The sequence below is a fragment of the Aquila chrysaetos genome, chromosome 26, assembly GCF_900496995.4.
Source record: "Aquila chrysaetos chrysaetos chromosome 26, bAquChr1.4, whole genome shotgun sequence".
Classification (NCBI taxonomy): Eukaryota; Metazoa; Chordata; class Aves; order Accipitriformes; family Accipitridae; genus Aquila; species Aquila chrysaetos.
The window spans coordinates 3,543,087-3,564,818 of NC_044029.1; the positions used below are offsets into that span (position 1 = coordinate 3,543,087).

At 35.5% G+C, this 21,732-nt stretch overlaps 1 protein-coding gene across 1 annotated transcript in view; it reads right to left on the bottom strand.

Moving 5' to 3' along the window:
* Positions 1–21,732, bottom strand: part of CFAP54 (cilia and flagella associated protein 54) — a 116,291-nt gene that overhangs the window by 79,748 nt on the left and 14,811 nt on the right. The window contains exons 5-20 of the mRNA XM_030003187.1: positions 21,376–21,434; positions 19,900–20,043; positions 19,359–19,472; positions 19,156–19,257; positions 12,871–13,069; positions 11,701–11,796; positions 10,452–10,564; positions 10,171–10,339; positions 9,468–9,553; positions 7,326–7,460; positions 6,246–6,396; positions 4,360–4,418; positions 3,222–3,350; positions 2,388–2,535; positions 1,494–1,571; positions 1,289–1,410 (exon numbers count right to left, since the gene is read on the bottom strand). Coding sequence (XP_029859047.1) covers positions 1,289–1,410; positions 1,494–1,571; positions 2,388–2,535; positions 3,222–3,350; positions 4,360–4,418; positions 6,246–6,396; positions 7,326–7,460; positions 9,468–9,553; positions 10,171–10,339; positions 10,452–10,564; positions 11,701–11,796; positions 12,871–13,069; positions 19,156–19,257; positions 19,359–19,472; positions 19,900–20,043; positions 21,376–21,434 — 1,904 coding nt within the window. The remainder of the gene's footprint in view (positions 1–1,288; positions 1,411–1,493; positions 1,572–2,387; positions 2,536–3,221; positions 3,351–4,359; positions 4,419–6,245; positions 6,397–7,325; positions 7,461–9,467; positions 9,554–10,170; positions 10,340–10,451; positions 10,565–11,700; positions 11,797–12,870; positions 13,070–19,155; positions 19,258–19,358; positions 19,473–19,899; positions 20,044–21,375; positions 21,435–21,732) is intronic.

Below are 21,732 nucleotides of genomic sequence, written 5' to 3' on the forward strand. Positions count from 1 at the left end.
TATAAGTAATTCTGTATAGACCTCTTGGATATTCTACAATAAAAAAGGCAAAATCCCCTACACAGAAGCATGAAAACAAAGGTATGGATATGCTGTTCATGAAGTGACCACCATCCACCTCAAGGATGAAACTTAATTAAGCATGTAATTAAATATTTCATCATTGTACAAATATCAAAGATCATGCTAAGTTTGTCCAGGCAAAGTTAGTTCTGACATTTTCTGGCAACTGGCTGCAAATATATTACATTATTTTACCTACATCTTTCTCTGTGAAAAGTGCACAGAATCAAAATATAGTGAAGGTCAGTATAAGGCCTTTGCAAATGTTTGTTTGGGATAACCACATGTTTCTTGGGAATTGCTTGTAAGTCTTCGCTCCAGTTCCAACTTTCATACCATATCACTACATCTTATATTCATAAATACCACATATTTTACAAATATATGAGATTTTTAGTGGTTTACAAATATGTGAGATTTTTAGTATATGTCTTTTCTGACCCAGTTTTTGCATTCTTCTGATATAAAAGATACGTGTGTTAATTATCATGCTTCCAAATTTGTAGCACTTAAAAACACTTTCTAGTAACTTCTTGTTTAAAATACTTTTTCATGTATTACATAGTGACAATTGCAGGTTCTGTTATCTGTTGTACAGGCTATAAAGAAATTTTATGCCCCACTGATAAGAAGGCAATTTGCATGGAAGATGCTGGTACAAAGCTCAATGGAAAGACTCCCACTGATTTCAAAAGACTTCGAAATGAGCCCATGAAGAATTTACTTTTAGCCTCAATAAATTCCAAAATCTCCAACTTCTAAACTGTTTATCTAGTAAGAATAAAAAGAAGCCCATGTCATCATCACCAGCCAAAGTAATCTAAGACTCTTACAGATCTCGGAAAACGAAGGATGTTGAAGGTTGAAATGGGGAGAAGGAAATCTGCATTACATTTTGGCAAGGCATAGGTTCATAACTGCAAAGTCTAGCTGATTAAGCATAAAAAGAAAGATCATATCTACTTTCAGGTTTCCTACAATCTGCATGTATGCACAAAATTTGGGGCTGTACTCTTTCCTTGTTTTAAGTTACTTTAGTCTTTCATCATAATGAAAATTCTCAGGGAAAATTTGAAAACAGAAGTTAAAAACACCCAATGTCCCTCAAGTTCCTTCCATTTTTTCTTCTTTTTATAAGAAGGAGTAATCCAAGTTTTAATTCTACAGAACATGTAAAACTATAATAATAAGACAGAATTTCTACCATAAGATTTTTTTTTATTACCTCCAGTAGCTGCCTTTGGGAAGAAGTGGTTAACTCTTCAGGGAACTTCTGTGCAGCCTTTTGCATCAAAAAGATTGCTCTGGATAGCTTATTCTTTTTTATTTTTCTCATTATAAGTGCCTCTGTAAAATAGATATTTTAAGACATTTATAAAACAGAAGCAATAATTTATTATACTTCTAAAATGTTAATTAATAAGCCTTACCTGTTAAATAATGGAAATCTTTATTATTCTTCACATGAGACTTGCCAGACTTAAGACTTCTGTTATCCTTTTGAGCACCTATGTGGGAAGGAAATCCTGAGTTATTCATTCTGATAGTGCTATTGAGAAAATTTCAGTGAGAGGAGTTAACATGTAGTTTTGTAGTAAAGCTCTGCTCCATCCCATGTTCTTTGCTTTGGTTTAAGGCGAAACTCTTGGACTGATCATGCCACTAAAAATATTCCACCTTCATGCTCTAACATCTTTAGCAGTTACACTAACATCACAGGAAAAGAAGGATCTTGTTTGATCATAGGGAGCAGTGCACAGAGGAGCTCCACAGTGTCATACTAATACTAGCTTTTAATTTAAAAAAAAACCCACTAGGAATGGGAGACCAACTAGAGTTTCTTCAGAAGGCATTTGGCAAGAGTGGGATATCTGCTGACTGGGAAGAGCTAAGGACAACTTCACAGGAGTAGAAATTCAGATTACAAAGAGCATTGAATAAACTATTCAAGTCATTCTCCAGAGAGAAAATCAGCATTACAGAAAAAAAATTTGCAGAGCATCCCCCAATTCTCCCTTACTGGCACTGTAACAGTTAATATTACAACTGAAATACCACAACAAACTGTCTAGGAATCAAATCCAGTAGTTGTTAGCAAAGTTTAACTCGCATTGGTTGAGTAGAGGTTAGAGACTAGTATCATGTGGTAAATCTAAATTCTGCAAATTCAGTACATTATTTTTGTCTGTACGTGACATACAAACTGCCCAACATCAGCTCCTCTTCAGAAAGTAGATACTCCTTTTTTTTCTTAATATTACAAAATATATTAACAGAGGACTCTAATCAGGCTATGAAGACCATTTAGCTTTACCAAAACCTACCTTGCGTCATTTTAAGAAGTTTCACAGCTACTCGATGTTGGGTCTGAATGAGCTCCAAGTGTAAATCCATTAAAAAACCATTACCTGTTCCTGTCTTATCATTAGCACATCCCAAAACAGAATTCAAATTCTGATCATTTGAGTCCACCTAATAAATAAGAAGTGGCAATTAAGCAAACACGAACTTTTATTACTTAGCTTACTGCATTTGTCTGGATACTGATATTATTATTTCAGTAAATTAACAAACACTGAGATTTGTCATATCTGTAATATGCAGTCATTCAAAAAAGCATGTAAGGAAGGAGAATGACTAGACAGAGAAAGCATGGATAATGGACAAAGAAAACTAGACAAAACCTGAGAATCAATAGGAAAATGGATTAATAATAAATATGAAACTGCGGAAAAATGTTTTATTGTGTTACCAGTCCACAAAACAAAGATCATATTGGTGTAGAATGATAATATTTAGAAATTCTGAACTCCCTTCAACAGCAAAAATTAATTTTAATAATAAACAGTTGCAAACAATAAATATGAAAAGGACTTCTGCTTTTATTTTATAGGAGAAAGATACAAATTATAATTCTTTCCAAAAGGAAATGGCAAAGAAAACCTAAAAGAGTTCATAGTTTAATACTGAAAGAGAAAAATGCTATTTCTGCTACACAGAGATCTATTTTTTCTATTCTCTTCTTTCATGGGGCAGGAAGATGAGGTACATTTGATAATGCTAAGATTTCTAAGTATGAAGAAAATATGAGTCGTGTCATCAAAATCCAATATATTATTTATCGATTTTGTTGCAGCCTAGCCTTTTGTAGACTTTACCTTTGTACAGCAGTTGTCAAATATTGACTTTCCATCTGGTAGAAGGGTCATTGAGCGAGATGTGTTCATTCCATTAATTGCATTTTCAAGACTTTCATAAGCAACTTGTAATTGTTCTGTAGGACTTTTCTGACATGAAAATACATAGAACCATGTTTTATTAGATAACAGCATTAAAAGCTATAATATGGACTATCAAAAGTAAAGTGCTATTATTTTTAGCTGTTGCAGTTTAAACACTGTCAAATAATCTTTACACAGGCACTGTTCCCCATGCTTTCATGTACTAATATCAATGTTTTAAATTTCAAGTTGTTTTTTATTAATTTAGGACTGATTTTCCTTCAGCTCTCAAAAAACAATTTACTAACTCAGAGTTTACAGCAGAATGAAACTGAACTTTGAGAATTAAGTTGACAAACACAGTATTTTTCACAAGCAGTTTTTCAGTGTTCCATTAGATGCTGTTAAGAAAACATTGATTTTTCAGAAAAAAACACCTTTAAGTAGACTGTAACTGAATTAAAGCTCCTCCATGTGTGCAAGCATTAAGACATATCATTGACAAAATTCCTGAATCCTCAGACTAATGTATGTCTTTTCTTCTTAATGTGTTTTAATAAGTAATTTTGAACTATTTGATTGAACATTTCTGCAAAGTGCTGAGCACTGAACACACTGAACAAAGGAAGGACACTCAGGATGTTCCATCTATTCCACATCACCCTTGCAAAAACAAACAAGCAAAAGCACAATCCAAAAAATTTTCCTAAATGAAGCAGGGACTAAAGTTTGTACAATCTTTAAAAAAAGTCCTGTTAAACCATGTAAAGCTGGTACTACACATTGACATAAAAACGAGTGTACAATGGAAATCAGTATGACCGCACCGTAAAAAAAGTTTCAAATAAAACTTCTTCCATATCACAGATTACTAAAAAAGACTACAGGAAAACTCTCAGACTTTATTTCATTTGAAAAAATATCTTTGCTTTTTTCCTCTGCACTAGCATGATTGTGTGAAACATTTCAGCTTTATAAAACTAAATACAAAATTGTATGAAAAGTTTCAAGCAGAAATAAGTGTTCTTATGCTATTCAAAAACCACTGTATTAATGAAAACAAATTAGACATTACCATCAGTATTTCAGGCACATCACAGGTTTCATCCTGCGAGACTAAGGCACTTCTTTTTCCTTTTTTATGGGAAGAAAATCAGAAAGTAAAAATGAAATATACTCAGAAAATTTTGTACCGTTTGATTAGCTCTACTACTAATTTAAGAGTCTGGCAAGAATTCAGTTCTGCAGTACTTGACTATAAGAAGTAATGATATTGTTTCCTGAAAAGCTTTTCAGGGTTTAAACACAATAGCTACATATGTACAATTATACTAATTCAGTATATGGTTATCCAATAACTTAGTATTTTTAAATGTACCCTATATTTCACAGCAACACTATATCCAAGCCAATGAAACTTGGTCTCATTTTGTAGTTTCTCACATTGTTGTAGCATTCATATCAATTTTCCATTTTTAAATCAATTCAAATCTATGGTTGTCTAATTCACAGTGGGTTTAATGCTAATTTAACTTACAGAAGAATTTTTAAATACGTGAGGTTATATTTTTATTATATATACTATCTCAATTTAATATTCCTTGAAGGGGTATTATCACCCTTTTACCATTCATTTGGATTGTTTAAATTATTTTCATTTACAAAAATGCATCCAGAACTGTGTTTTCCTTTCCAAAACAAGAGGAAGCAGTTTCTTTGTTCTTTGTTACAGCACTATAACCCATCAACATTTTATTTTTTCACCAAAATAAATTCATTTTTTGCCCTTTGAGAGGGACATCCTTCTAGTCACTCCTGTACTCCTTGTGCCACTTTTGCCTGTTTATTTCTGCTTGTTCACTCTCTCTTTCTCATAAATAAGAAAATGCATATTCATTCAGCATTCATTCAGTAAAAAGACTCTTCTCAGCATAAACATGTGCTTGACTGGCTCTTTATCAGCCTGTTTTGACCAATGGCTCCTACCTATTCAGCTTTTTTTCCTCCAAGAAGACATATTTTAACTGAATGAAAAAGAATAGCAGTGATGCTACAATGAGGTTTCATCCAATCTCCGTCAGAACAGTATGATTTTCATAACATCACAGAAAACAATACCTACTCTACCTTTATAAAGAATAGCAGCGTTCCAAGATTTTCTTACTTTCAAAAGAGCAAAAGGTATTGTCATTTTCTTCTGTTCCTAAATATGCTCTAAAAGGGTCCTTAAAATCTACTCTCTAGTTACTGTAAAACATTTATGAGAACTATGATTCATATTTCAAGATACTACATCCACAACAACAGAGAACTTATAAAAGTATGTCTAAATATTAATATTTTACAGCATTAGACAGGTTTTGGAAGGAAATTTGTTTAATGTGATTGTGATTGCATTATATCTCAAGAATGTCAGCCAACATAAGTTCAAGTTCAAAGATAATTGAATTCTTATACAAAAATCAAGACTTGTGTAGACAAGACATCCAAAGTAATAACCCAATAAAAGCAAAAGCTTCAGTATGACCTCAATATTTCCCTCTTCTGTTTGGCCTGCCACTAGTCAACCACCACTTGAATGCTCTAAATGAGTTGCAGCGCATACTGCCATCTGCCTAGCCAATATTCAGAGACTATAGGAGTGATCTGAAGCTAGTCTGAAGGGGCTAAAAGACATGTAGAAGACCTCTGAGGAGGGTGAGTCATAAAAGATGTGATTCAAAATAGGGTTACTTCAGTACAACTGGAAATGTAAGGAAATAAGGCATAAATCCTTTGAAAACCAGGTTTCATTAGCTCTGATCATGGATGAAATTGTGTGTACAAAAAAATCATTCTACTCTCAACAATCTCTTTACAGTAATTTTTAAATATGTTTATTGGTCAAAGTTTTCAACTCAGAAAAGTTCCAATCTTGAAAGTCATTCTTGAAAGAAAACTAAATTTTGTTGAAAGGTTTACCTGCTTTTTTCTGAGATTTACTTGTAGAATCAGCTATGTTTTCCAATATTGCAGCTAGATGTAAGGTTATCTCTGCCAGCATTACAACATTAGTGTCTGCTATACTGCTCTTCTGAATTACTTCATTTATTATCCAGAGTACATGAATCCACTAAAAATGGGGGGAGGGGAAAGAAAAAGAATCAAGACAGAATCAAGACAAATTTTTGGAAGATATTTATGTATTACAGAGGTAGATAGGGTTTTGCACTCAAAATTGTTTAAAAAGATTGATAAACATGGACACAAAACCTTTCTTGGATTTGCCTTCTTTTTCTGAGTGCCACCAGACTAAGATACAGTGACACTTGTCATAGTGTGGTAAGCCTTCCAGCAGATTTGATCATTTGCCTCTCATTTATTCCCGTATGTTCCCACTTAAACACTACAAAAGAGAATGCTCCTGTGCCACACGCAGAGGAACATAACCGCACACTACATTCTGGGGAATCTCTGAACAATTTTACTATTGGGATCAGGGCCACAAAATTACCTCCTCCAGAAACTGTTTGGTTAGCATCAACTGGCAGCCCAGAGAAACTAGTATAAATTATCCTTCAGAAGACTGCATTTCACCAAGAGCCTCTCAGTCTCAGAAAAAGCTCAAGGTAAGGCTGGGGCTCTATCCAGTGGACCAAATACTATTGACCCCCTTCTCTTAAGCTGTGAGATTTTTGCCACTTTCTTCAACAGACCTAGGGAACTTTCTTGAAATATATTGATATTTTCCACCACAACACACCAAATGCTTCTTCTTACTTCATGCCCGAATGCTTTCACTATTTTCACTTCTTTTCACCATGGCCCACTGGCAGAGAATGGGTTACTTTACTGGGAAAAGGCTAAGAGATATTTTGATACTGGCATATGGGAGCACAGTGTGTTCAAAGTGTATATACAAATTCTCATTTTCAGTGAAGAAGATTTATCTGCATTTTACCATAAGAAAATGTACTTAGACTGGATACCAATATTTTATCTTGGCTTTACTATAACAGATTGCATTCATATTAAGAGAGATACATTAAAATAAAGGAGTACTTGGTAAGCTTTGTATTTGTGGATGTATTTTAAGTAGTCACTTCCACTCATTTGGATTCGCTGAAGTCCTGTTTTACACCTCTGCCACAAAAACATTAGTACATCAACAAGTATTTCTTTGTCAGGTTGGATATTCTGGAAAGAAAAAACAATGTATTTGTAGAAACAGGTATGTATATAAACACTCCATACATAAACAGTCTCAAAATTTTCCAAAGTAAATAAACCCTTTTCATATTTAACTTCCTTATGAGGGATGACAACATTTTGAAAGCTTAAGAAATATTTTTAAGTAATTTCTGGTAGACCACCTAAGCTTTTCTTCTCCCAACAATACAAGTGGTTTTAGTGGTGGGTTGGTTTTTTTTTTTTTTCTTTTTTTTATTGTCAAGCTCTTTAAAGTAACACATACAAGGAAAGCAGTGAGATGAAAGTTACATGGGAGAGACAAGCAAATTAACTATCTTTGAAATGCTAGAATAATCGATACATCCTGGGGAGACTAAGTAATGAAATTTAACAGATTGGGGTTTTTTTATTAATTTTTTTTTTTATTGCAGTATTTAAATATTTGCAGAAGATGATCTAAATTACTAGGTTTCATTTTGCATTGACAGAATACTTCCATGGGTTGTTGGTGCATCTCAGGTGAGGGAGCAGTGAACAACTTTAACAACTGGAAAAAAGGTTGGAGTGGAGTATCTAACAGCTGAAAGAAATGTTAAAACATATCTGCATCTTGTGAAAAGAATAATTATCAAATTCAAAACTCTGTTCAGTTAACCTCCTAATTAATACATTTTAAAAGGCAATAGAGTCTGTCTACACTGTGTTAAACACATTCTGAAGAGTGATTAAGGATCAGTACACACCTTTATCCCCATTTATACCAGAGTTGGACTAGTATCTCAGGTGCAATGAAACTCAAGCCTGCTATATCCACACTATCTGTATACTTGTATGTGTATGAGTGTAAGATTTCAGAGATATTGAGAAGTGGGGGGAGAAAAAGACTGAAAAAAGAAGTAAATCAAGATGACTTCTGCCACTTATTTTGTGGCAGCAAGCTGTTAGATTGGCTCAGCTATATCATGTAACTTCACCATCAGTGAATTCTCTGTTAATCAGGGGAGAATTCATCCTTCTTCCTGGGACAGATTAGGTACCGAGGAGATTTGTGGGAAAGTGTAGAAGAACCAGAAGAGTTTAAATCCAGGTAACCTGTCTCCATGATACAGCGGTCACGTCAAAAAGCTGACAAATCATGCTGTCTAAAGGTATAACTCCTCACAGGCAAGATATTTCGACTGAAAATATTACACTAAAGCTAAAAATGTGTGTGCCCCAGCTACACCCAAACTGGGGCAATATTCAAGTTATATCTAAAATAAATTTTGCAGTTAAGATGTATGCCATGTTAGGAGAACAGGTTTTTTTACTAAGGAAAATTTTTCATTAGTCTTTTGGATCACAAACTATTTTAATGTAAATGCTAGTGGAGACATTGCACTGTAATTTTTTCCCCCCCTCACAGTAGCACATTAAGAGAAGTCTCAGTTTGAGCAAGTAAGCTAAAAGTGGTTACTCTGGGAATAAGCCATCAGATATATAATGGGATTATTCTGTATTAGAGACTTCAGCACAAAAAGTCCCACTCTCTATGGTTTTGTTGTTGCTGCTGCTTGTTTGCAGTGAGAATTTACCTTAAATTGCAGGCATACCGCTGCTATTATCATTCCTTAGGGTAACTGCTCCCATATCTACAAATATTGCAAAAGTGTTTTCTACAGCTGAGTGTATTTGCCCACCTAAAAGTAATATACTTACAGAAATTCAATCTCTGCTTGATTAACTGAAATGTGCAGTTAGCCCTATGGTCTTCCAAATAGATTTAATATCTATTAAACATTTTTAAAGTAGCCTGATTACATAGCACCACCACCAAAAAAAAAAAAAACAAACCAAAAAACAAATATTAAAAAAAACCAAAACAAAACAGAAAATGATCACATTTCATAAGTACATTTTTTATATTCTTGCAGTTTGTTAATCGTGCAACCGATTCCTTTGGTCTTCAATTATATGCATTCATTACAGATTAAGTGAGTCATTGAGAAGAAATGTCTCTAATTCTGGTATTACCTGCTTAGATGTGGAGACATAGGAAAACACTGTTGTTGCCAAAATAATAAGATCATGAGAAGGCTCTCCATGCTTTAGGGAATTGTCTGCATTCATTGTTTATAGAAAAGAAAGAAAAGGCAAGGCAAGACGTTATTTCTAGTTACAAACCTATGTTTGATAACATCTGAGTGAACTGACTTACCAATTTATGCCAACAGATAATACAGTCTAATAAACAGTAAATACAAAGGGGACAGATATTCCCAAGTTTATTCACTTCTGTGAAAAGTGAGCATTTCTATTTTTGGAAACAGAGAGTTTAAGATATTTGCAGTTTTTTGGAATGTCATAGAATTAAATTACAGTTGCTTTAACAAGTTTTTCTTGCTTTGATGTCAAGAAATTTTACATAAGTCAAACACATCTGTTTCACTTGTTTCCTGAAAACCTGTCTGAAAACATCCATTCATTTTACTTCTGTGCATATAACCTGATGTATGTTTAACATACATGAGGCATTTTCATACTTGAGGGAAATGGTATGAAGTTATGTTTTAGCAAATGAAAACTGGACAAAATTCAATAGGTGTCAGTTTCTCAGTTGCTAGTTTTTGTCATAGAATACTGCATGCACCATATTACATAGTTTTTAAATAATAAACAAAATTTCTTGCTGAAAAACATATTTGAAATGCAAACACAGCTATAACTGAACACCCACTTCTAAATGTTTGCTTCTTTTCAGAACCATGAGGCATCCTAGCTTCTTTAGTATTATTTTCACTAGCAGAAAAACCACGTTTAAATTTCCTTGGAAACAGTAAAGGTTGCATCAGTGTAAGAAGTTTGAGTTCCATTTCAGCTTTCTTCCATGTTGGGTCATCTTGAGCCTAATTGAGAGAAAAAACAACAGAAGTTTGTCTTAAAAATATGTACTTTGACTCTTCCTTACGCTCATAGGAAAAGACTACATAAAGAATGTCTAAACAGCATCCGGATTACCTGAAGAAAATTAACAACAAATTCAATAGCAGAATGAAACACATCCCATTCTTCATAGCTGAAAGCTAATTTTATGAATTTCACAGCAGCATCTCCAGACACCCTCTTTTCTCCTGCAGTGATGACAAAAATATTTTATCTGGTTTATATATATATATATATATATATATATATATATATATATATATGTATAATCAGAATTTTAATTTAAGTTTAGTTTAATTTAATAATTTGGGTACTGATAAATACAAAGATAAAACTCCACATATGTTTTTGAACAGTAAGCATAATCTTGAAGGAAGTTTTAATAGCTCTACAAGATACAATAGCTTTGTTATTTTGCTGTAATGTCTATGCTTACATACTACTTTAATGATGCATCGGTAATGTCCTGTTACATTCCAAAGAGGCTGTACTATTATTGATATTAATGTAGCTGTGTAGAGAATATCAAGGATCTAGTCCTTCCTGTTGCAGGAAGATCTTAAATCTGGGTATCACCCCATAATGACCCTTCTTACCAGAAATTTAGATTTTAAAAAAGCATAGAAACATGAACAATTTTTTGCAAGTTACATGAGCGTTTCTCATTACTGTATCAGAAAATGTGCGTGTACATATAGAGAGTCTATTTTCTCACTCTTCAAGTTTATCCAAATCACAATAAGGCAGAAAAGGGATTTCCTGGTCCTTGGAACTCTAAGCAAGTGACTTAGCTAATACAGTCAGCAGTGTCCTGCAGTCCTAAGAATATGCCACAATCATTGTCATATTACTTGGCCACGTGGTCACTCAGTTAGCAATATTAACTTAGTAATAGACAGCTGTTATTTTCCAAAGCAGCACAATGATTGGTCCAAGGATCTCAACAAGCTTATGACAGTCCTTCTGTTACTGCATCCCACTTCTCTTCCATAAGAACGTACCAGGACATCATTGCAGAATTTGGCCTTTGAATGATTGTTTAGGGGCATTAACTCATCTAGATGAACTGCGATTACAATGTCCATATATTACTATATGCTATTTAAATAATACTTGGGTTAAGAAAATCGTAATGATATCTGTATATAACCCCTTTTGAATGCCTTAACATTATATGTATAAACAAGCATTTCTCACGCAAACAGGACAGCATTTTGCAGTCCCTTTATGCACAGAACTGCTACTAAACGTGAAAACAAATTCTCCTCACCAAGCATTTGCATCACCGGGCACAGAATCCTTTGAAAATTCAAAGCTGGTTTACCTGTTAGTATCAACTGCAGAAGGGTTGATGAAGCATTAATTATACCAAAATTATCAGTGCAATCACTTCCTTGAATACCAGTACTGCTTACTCCACCTTTAATAAAGACAATTCGTTAAATCAGTTTACATTGTATTTGACTTGTCATATTCCAATTAGCCAGCAATCATATCAAGGAAATATGATTCTGAAGTGTATTTAGTCTCTATGTATTCTTTTATTAACAAAATATCTCTATGCTTATAGCTATATTCAGTCCAGGGCCCAGCAAAAAAGGTTTGGAAGGAATCAAGTCCAACGTTTTTCTCAAGTTTTTAAATCTGAGTGATTTTTTTGAAAAAAATACATGAAACACCATGGTGTGTTGACCTTGCCTGGCTTCCAGACCCCCACCCAGCTACTCTCTCACTCCCCCTCCTCAACAGGGCAGAGGGAGAAAATAAGGTAGAAAAGCTCTTAGGTTGCAATAAAGGCAGTTTAACAAGAAAAGCAAAAGCTGCGTGTGCAAGCAAAGCAAAAAAGGAATTCATTCACTGTTTCCCATAGGCAGGCAGATATCCAGCCACTTCCTGAAAAGCAGGGCCTCGGAACATGCAGCAGTTGCTTGGGAAGACAAACGCCATGACCACTAAAGTCCCCCCATCCTCTCCCTTAGCCCCAGGTTTTATTGCTGAGCATGACATCCTATGGCACAGAAGAGCTGTCTGATGAGTTGGGGTCAGCTGTCCCAGCTGTGTCCTCTCCCAGCCTCCTGCCCACCCCCAGCCTACTGGCCTTGGCGGGGAGGAGGGTTGGAGAGACAGCCTTGATGCTCTGCAAGCACTGCTCAGCAATAGCCAAAACACTGGTGTGTTATCAACGCTGTTTTAGCCACAAATCCAAGGCACAGCACCCTATGGGCTGCTATGAAGGAAGTGAACTCCACTGTATTCAGAAAAGACATGTGTAAGTTACTGTAGATTTTTACTGATATAATAGACCACAGAGATCAACCCAGATTTTTATCTTAAATTTTATGAAGATAAGAAAGATTGCCTGCTTTTACAGGTGCTATTGTTAGAAATGAAACATATGCCTTCAGGCAAGTTCTCTTCTATAGCAAAGAAAAAAATAATAAAATGGAGGTCTGGGCTCCTCACCAACACTCTTTTTGCTTCTTTATGCTGTTACCTGAGAGGATTTCCAGGCCTGCAAAAAAAAGCTCCGAAATGACATCACGAATTTCAATTTCATCAGGAACAGGTGGAGCAGGGTGCAACACACGCCTGCTACTATCAGACAAAGCTTCCAAGATGGCAAGGAACTGAGCTGCAACACCATCAAACATTTCTGTCAGCAGCCGTTCAGTAGTAGTGCGAGGCCATGGCAACTGAGTAAGAAAAGGTAATGTAAGCCTTGTAATATCTAAACCGAGTTAGAGTAAAGCAAGATGTCTTTCAAAACAGTTGTCCATCAGAAAGTAAGTACACGTTTAAAACAGAAAATAAACTACTGTAAAATATATTGTTGTTATGAATTTCATGCTTCAAAGGCATAGCAAAGCCTCATGCTAAGTAAGTACAGTACTTAAGAAGTGCCATAATTTCATAGCAACCAGACACACTACTGCATGGTATTTTACTTAGAAAACAATACAATAGAAATTATGACTGAGAGTATTAAGCCATTTAGTTTAAAGCCACCCAGATTTCTCCTTATAATGATACAGACTTGACCATAAAGACCCAAGGTCTACACACTTTGCAGAAAATCAGAAAAAGATCAGGATGTTCAGCACTACAGTGAAAGTAAAACAGTTATATTCCCCCACTTGCACATTTCAAACAGCATAAAAGTACAAGACAGAACACACAAAAATATATTTGCACTATTGACAGCTAAGAAATCAGAAATCTATATAAGAAAATATTTTAAAATTTTATTTCAATGTTCTGTTTACATGGTTACCAAACCACTACCAGACATAAAGTAAATCAGAGATACAGTACTTTGAAATGTTGCTTATAATCCATCAACATTTCAGTTCTATTTATTCAGCACTTTCCCAAATAAAACCCCTTTAGATAGGTTTCTAGGCACATTTAACTAGGCAAAAACTTGGGAATTTCCTTCTTGCTTTGCTGGATCCTCATCCTTTATTTTAGCTTCCAAAGTAATACTTACAGACAAGCTCAGATGTGTACCTGATGGAAAAAAAAGACTGATCTGTACAATATCTGACAGCATTTAGAGTAATAAAGCTAAAGGGTTATTTTTGTTTTCAAATAACTTACATAATAAGTGAGCCTCATCAATACTATAGCTACCTGTCTTTTCCAAAGAAAGAGGAACTGTTTCTGCTGGGACTATAGTAAAAGTAAACACAAAATATATTTCATTTTGGATCCTGATGGAGCAGCTAACCCTGGAAACCATTTTGAGGCACACAAAGGACAACAAAACCATCAGAAGTAGTCAGCATGGATTCAAAGGGGAAATCATGCTTCACCAACTTCATACGCTTCTACGTCAAAATCACTCGCCTGGTCGATTAGGGGAGAACAGTGGATGTTGTCTACCTATACTTCAGTAAGGCCTTTGGCACTGCCTCCCATAACCCCCAGCAAGTTTGCAGATGACACAAAACTGGGAGGAGCGGCTGATACACCAGAGGGTCATGCTGCCATCCAGAGGGACCTCGACAGGTTGATAGGAACCTCGTGACATTCAACAAGGAAAAGTGCAAAGACCTGCACTTGGGAAGAAACAAACCCATACACCAGCACATGCTGGGGGGCCACCCAGCTGGAAAGCAGCTTCGCAGAGAAGGACTCGGGGGTCCTGGTGGACACCAAGATGAACATGAGCCAGCAGTGCGTCCTTGCAGCAAAAAAGGCTCACAGTACCCTGGGCTGCATTAGACAAAGTACAGCCAGCAGGTCAAGGGAGGGGATCCTTCCCCTCTACCGGTGAGGCCACACCTGGCATACTGGGTCCAGTTCTGGGCTCCCCAGTGAGAGACACAGTTATACTGGAGAGAGTCCAACAAAGGGCCTCCAAGATGTTTAAGGAACTGGAGCATCTCTCCTATGGGGAAAGGCTGAGAGGGATGGGACTGTTCAGCCTGGAGAAGAGAAGGCTCAGGGGGATCCATCAATGTACGTAAATACCCGAAAGGAGGGTACACAGAGGATGGATCCAGGCTCTTTTCAGTGGTGCCCAGTGACAGGACCAGAGGCAAGCGGCACAAACTGAAAAACCAGAGGTTCCCTCTAAATATCAGGAAACACTTTTTCACTGGGAGGGTGACCAAGCACTGGCAGAGGTTGCCCAGAGAGGTTGTGGAGTCTCCATCCTTGGAGGCATTCAAAAGCCAACGGGACATGGTCCTGGGCAGCCGGCTCTAGGTGGCCCTGCTTCAGCAGGGGGGTTGGACCAGATGATCTCCAGAGGTCACTTCCAACCTCAACCCTTCTGTGATCCTGTGATGCACATTATCCTAACAAAATAACTCCAGAACAAATTTTCTTTTTTTTTAGTAAATCCTCATAATATGATGTTCACAGACTAAAAAAATTTCAAAGCAAACTATACATTTTTTTTTTAATATCTTGTGTCATTGTATTCAATGTATCTTTTTCCCCACACTGCGGATTTGTTTTTATAATCCCAATCTAGAAATCAGATCTATGCAAGCAGAAAGCAATATACATCACGTATATTCCAGGACAGGCTAAGCACAAATTGCAGGGTTTGTTTAAATACCTTCGTCAAAATGCAGAGCAGAATGGGCATGTAATTTACTACTACTAATATTTTTGCATAAGCATTGTCTTGTCAATGTTTAGAAAACAAACATTGCACTGGTGCAGAAGAAACTCAAAATGAAAGGTAACTTTAACTAAATAGATTAGACTAGCTTGTTTCCATTTTTCAAGGTGATTTAAGTACAAAATCAAATTCCACTGCATACATACTAGAAGAGAAGGAAAAGCTTTAATTTTTTGCTAGTCCAAGCATAATGTGCCCTGTAACATGCTGGACTGAGCTCTAAATATAACTATTCTATTGTGATATTACATTGTAGATGTTCTATAATTAAAGGAGATTGTTTGGAAAGTCAAAACATTAGGCAAAACTAAATGTCCCATATTTTTGCATTTACTTGACACTTAATAAACCTACAAAATATTCTGAAATAATTATTAAAACAGTGCTTTCAGATTTTACATCATTCAACAAATCTTGTAAGACTACAAAAGGCATGCAGAAACAAATATGAAAATTCAATACGATTCCTTCTTAAATAAGATAATGAAAACTGTTCTAGCACATTTTAGAAGCAAAAGACTTTTGGTGGGGGAGTTATGAACAGTGTAATTTCTAGCAATTTGTTGTTAACTTCAGGCATTCAGTTTTGTCAGGAAGTCAAACAGACACTGCAGAACAAAATCAATTACTGAAGATTTGTCAAGCTTCTGGAGATCAGATGCATGCGATTCCTACCATGTGACAGACATGGGTTCCTAGTTACAGGGCAGGTGCCTGATGAGCAAACACCCTATTTGAAAGCATGCTGAGTTCCTAATATCCTAATTGTTCAGCAAGGCTTTCAGATGATCACCATTCAGAAGTACTTAAGTCTTCCAGAATCAATTGACTTTAAGAAAGTTGAAAAGTACCTTTATATATGCAAACCACACATACTTGAACATGTTGAGGTTTGGGCCCTATCTTGGATAATGGGAAATTTCCAGTAAGTGAGGTTTGGAACAGATAAATTGTGCTGTCCACACAGCTGTTTAATATTAATTACAATTCAAGTCAATGATTTGAAACTGAAGTATCAGATAATCTTTTAAAAAGCTTTGATGAATAACTTATGTAACAGAAGTGTTCAGTACAATCACATCATATCTGTAACTCATAGGTATAACTTCATCATTATTTTAATATTAACCATAAGCAGTTCCAATGAGCAATCTCATTGCTTCTGGTAAGTCTTTCTAATACAACCAATTTTCTTTAAAAAAACCAACATAATATAGATTAATGGCAAAGAAATAATTCAATAAAAATTATATCATTATTAAACAATTATTTAAAACAGAAAATACATCATTCTTATTTCAAATTATTTGGCTTTTACTGTACCTAGTGCAGTACATGTTTTTGTGTAGCTTATCCCGAAGTATTTTATGAACAAATTAGATAATTATGAACAAAAAAATCCAGATTTAACCTATTCATTCAGCTCTAAATGTTTGAATCTGTTCTAGCATCAGATAAACTGTGACAAAGATGTCACTTTGTAGTATCTCTTTTCTTTTGCCTTTCAAAACATGCAAAGAGATTCCCCAATTTTGCAATTATATTATGAGGTACCTATGTAATGGATCTATATCTACATCATGAGAATTAAAGGATGATGGAATTTCAGTCCAAGGAGACCTTGAAAAACTTGAGGATGTAGTTCTACTGGGAGAAGTGCCAAGCTCTACATCTGGGGAGGAACACATCTGTACAGACTGGAAACCAACTTTTGGAGTAGCAGCGCTGTCAAAAAAGATCTGGTTGTTAAACTTGAGCCAGCAGTGTCCTCTTGTCACAAAGGCAGCAAACTGCAGACTGGGTTACACTAGAAGTGTAGAGCACACTGAGAGGTTATTTCCTTCCCTTACTTGGAACTCGTGAGGCTCCACCTAGAGTACTATGTCCACTTTGGGGCTCTTCTGTGTAAGAAGGATGCTAAGAAACAGGACAGGGTCCCATGGAGGTCTACCAAGATGGTTAGGGGCATAAAATGTAAAAGAATAGGCTGAGGATGCCTTAGTCTAGCAAAGAAGAGGTTAATGGGTGACCTAATAGCTGCTCACAAGTACTAGAAGAAGACTTATCAAGGGAAAGAAGCCAAACTCTTCTGAGTAGAAACAGATAGTACAACAAGGAGTAATTACCACAGTTTCAACTTTGGGGGACTGCACTATATGACTTCATTTCAGATGACTCTGAAAGCATCAGGGATGACTTGCAGACTGGACATTAGGAAAAGTATGTTAATTAGGAGGGTAGTGCAGTACTGAAAGAGGTTATCTAGATTGACTACAGAATCTCCTTCATTGAAGGTTTTGAAGACAAAGCCACAGCTGATTTGATATATCTTTGGCAAAACTCATGCTTCAAGTCAGAGGCTGGACTAAATGACTTCCAGAAGTCCCATGCAACCAACATCTTTACTCCTATGATACTGCAATAACAGTAATTCTTCATAATGCAGTATTTGCAAAAGAAAATAATTTATTCCATAAAGCCAGACTAACTATATTTATATCACCATCAGCTAACAACATTTCACATAATAATGCTTTTTATCACAAGAGGGTGTTACAGTGCAAAGAGATTGCAATCTTTTGCTTACACGGGTGCAAAGCATCCCAATGAGCAGGCAACAGTACTCAGTAAGAGTGTGGTTTTGGGAGCTTGCTGATTAGTACTTTCAGTCGCTCCTCTCCACCAGCTTCCTATGGAATACTGCAGGAATTAAATTTCTTTAAATCACAGTTGCAAACAGTAGGAAAGCAGAACAACCATCTGTCCATCACAGAGGGAATAACCACTCAGATAGAAGCATCCTCTTTGGTGCAGTAAAATCAAAATGAGAACTTTCTATTCTATCTGTGCAGTCCTGCATCTAGGAAAGGTCTTGAATTCAAAAGACCTACTGACCTATGACCAAAAATGGATGATACAATCTAAGTAAGATGCGTAACCGTTACAAACCCACATAGTAGCATAATGGCATAAAGATAAACTTAACTACTAAAGTTTGAAATATTAAAGTCTCCATGCTGACCAAAAAAGGGACAATGCACTCACACAAAAGAAGCATTTTCTTCGATTATTTATAATAAAATGGATCACTCCTTTTTGATACTGGCTGTAAAGAACACAAGGAAAGAGAGAAATTTGAGGAAATTCATTACTTCCTTAAAAGTCTACTATGTATCCTGGATGCCCTTCTCTAATTCACAGTACCTTGCAGAAAAAGTAAGTGGCCTTCAAAAACAATCTCTCAAGACCTAAGAGAGTTCTCTAATGCAAGTACAAAAACATTTAAAAACACAGTAACTTTTTTCCAAAGTACACCTTTATCTTCACAGTAATTTAACACAGCAGGGCAAACTCAGGACTCTGATACACTTAGTATGAATTTGAACAAGATTTCTCTTTTTTTTTATAGCTAAAGGAAAAAAAACACTAGCAAAAATCAGTATTTTCTAAAGTAATAATTACGACACCTTCTCTCCTTTCAAGTTTGTCCTGAGTTTTAATAATAAGTTATGTTACCTATGAAACTGAAAAAGTAAAACTTTCTTCTTGTGAATAGCACCATGTGTATTATACAGAATTATACCACATATTCATCACATGCAAATCATAAACAAAGAGAAGGACTACACAAAATGTTAGACTTACATTTTGTCCTTCTTTCAGGCTAACTCTTAACTTAGGTCGAAAGAAGCTTTTTGGTTTTCTTCTGGATTCATATACTGCTCTCTTGAAAATCATTACTGACATCTGACACACAAAAAAAAAAGTAAGTAAATAACTGTGTTATGTGTTCTTTTCATAGAGATTGTAACTACTCTACCCATTTATAATTAATTGCAGAATGATACCTTTAGAGTGGCCTCTCTAAAAACCCTTTTTGTCTCTGAATTTTCCAGCGAAGAACTGGTATTTTCTAATTGCTTCAGTTCATCAATTTTAATCAGACCACGGCGAGCAAATATCTGTCCAAAGTATTGAAAAAAAACATTATACTCATTTCATATTCTGTATGTTGGTATTTAATTTTAGAATCACATCATTCTTAAATTCAGACAACTGCAAAGAGCTGCAATGAAAGCCAGGTCACGAACAACAATTGAAAAGGAAAAGAAAACCTTAGCAAAATACTTTTTGGATATATGCATGGGGGCTAGCCACTACTTAATGCTAGAAGTCTATGACTACGATTATATTAAAAGTACTATTGTATTTAACTTTGAACTGATTACTCATTTACATGTTGAGACACACCTCCACTTTGCAGTTAAATGTTGGAATATGGGCAGAACTCTAAACACATATGATCTGATAATAAGCAGCAATGTTTAAATAAATATTTATTTCCCATTTGATTGCATCTGAAATACTACGTATGATAAATCAGGATACCTCTCCATGAATGCTGGCTTGACAATCAAAATAACACTGAGAAACTGCAGTATACAGGGTGGCTCTCCATGTCAAGTAATGTACAGATAAGAGTGGAATGGATGATTCCATACATATACTGGCCCACAGTAAGTATTCCAGCACCTGTATTAAAGAAATCCAGTTTCAAACTGAATGCATTTTAACCTATATAAATATACTTCCTATTACTAAAGGACACATACAAAGACTTATCCTCACCTGGTAGGACAAATTAAAAAAGGGGGGGGGGGGGGGATATCACAGAAATTGTATTAATTTTTAACATGTTTTATTGACTACAAAGCATTCCTCCTGCATATTATCGGGTTTTTCCCATCTGAAACTGTGGTCAAGCATTATATTTTAGCCTCCAAACTACCTTATCCACTCCAGTTCACTACAGCCTTGCCACCAGACAGAGGTCCAACCCTTCTCTCTCATCTGCTCTTGAGAGTTATCCCTCTCCTTTGTATCAGCTCTGGTGACCATTTTTTTTCTAAGTTAGTTTTCAGCTAGATCGGCAAGCTTATTTGGGATGCAATGGAGTCTGCCTTCTTTGGTGACAGCCTGCGCTTAGAATAATTTACAACTATGGAACTATACTATTGGCTCTTAACTTTAGGGCCAACATAGTCATTGCAGCAGTTTAATTTTAAGAATTAGTCCTACTAAATTGATTGAACAATATCTTCCCCTTGTATTTTCTTTGGGTCAGCTGTTCCCTGAGGTACACAAAATATGCACAACCTTACTCCTAAATTAAGTCAATATACAAGTTTTCTTTTTGTCTGAATTTAAAGAATCTGAAATACCTATGATCAACTCCTCTGTTAAAGGAGGTGCTAAATCACTTCTGAGTTCAATAAAATATGTTCAAAGAAAAAATAAAAAATATCTTTCCTGCTCCATGAAAGATTAATATAACCAACAGATAAGAAAATATACCGGATTAAGGCTGAGTCAGACTATGTACAAGTTCTAGGAGAAAAAAGTAAAGCCAAGACAAACAAAAATTACATTCATAGTTAAAAAGAAAAGGGCAGGGTGAAGGCCAGATCATTTTTATCAAGCATTTACAACTAAAAACCTAGCCACCAGGTGTCAGTACATTTCCACATTTTAAGAAACAAAAGGCCAATTCTTGGGACTTGCTATAGTTGTCCAAAACCAAGCATCTAGAATCCTCTGAAACAGTCTAACATACCCCATCTCTAAGACCAGCAAGACATTATGCTGGGGTCTATCCCACAGCTGAGGAAGGAACAGAGTCATAAAGGCAGAAGGGCTTAGAAATCGGCCATTTTGCAACCTAGACATTTTATTCCCTTGTGACAAAGTGCTGCTATTGGCAATGACATTGAAATAGAAAAGTCAGGGTACAGTGTTATGCAAAATACGGGTGCATTTTCCAATCTTCTGCAAATTTTTCAAATGTTTCTATTTATTTTGCCATACCTTAGCTGACTGACCTATCATCATCAAATGTCTGCATATGGTGTAAATATGAATAGTACCTGCAAAAATAAATTAAAATAAATGAAAAACAGGCAAGTTCCATAATCCTACATTAAATCTGTTAAGCTAACCAACTGAAAATTTTTCTTAATATCTGGGTTATCTCCAGAGGCTGAAAAATAAACTAATGATTTTTCTGTAACTACTTTTAAATTAGAGAAGATGAAGCCCTTAAATTCTTGGGCGATGTTAGCTTCAAAAATACCTACACAATGAAGTAGTATAACAAAAGAATGAAATCTTTTTGAAATGTACTTGTAAGAGTCGGTCAGAAAATCAGCATTGTCTCAACATAGC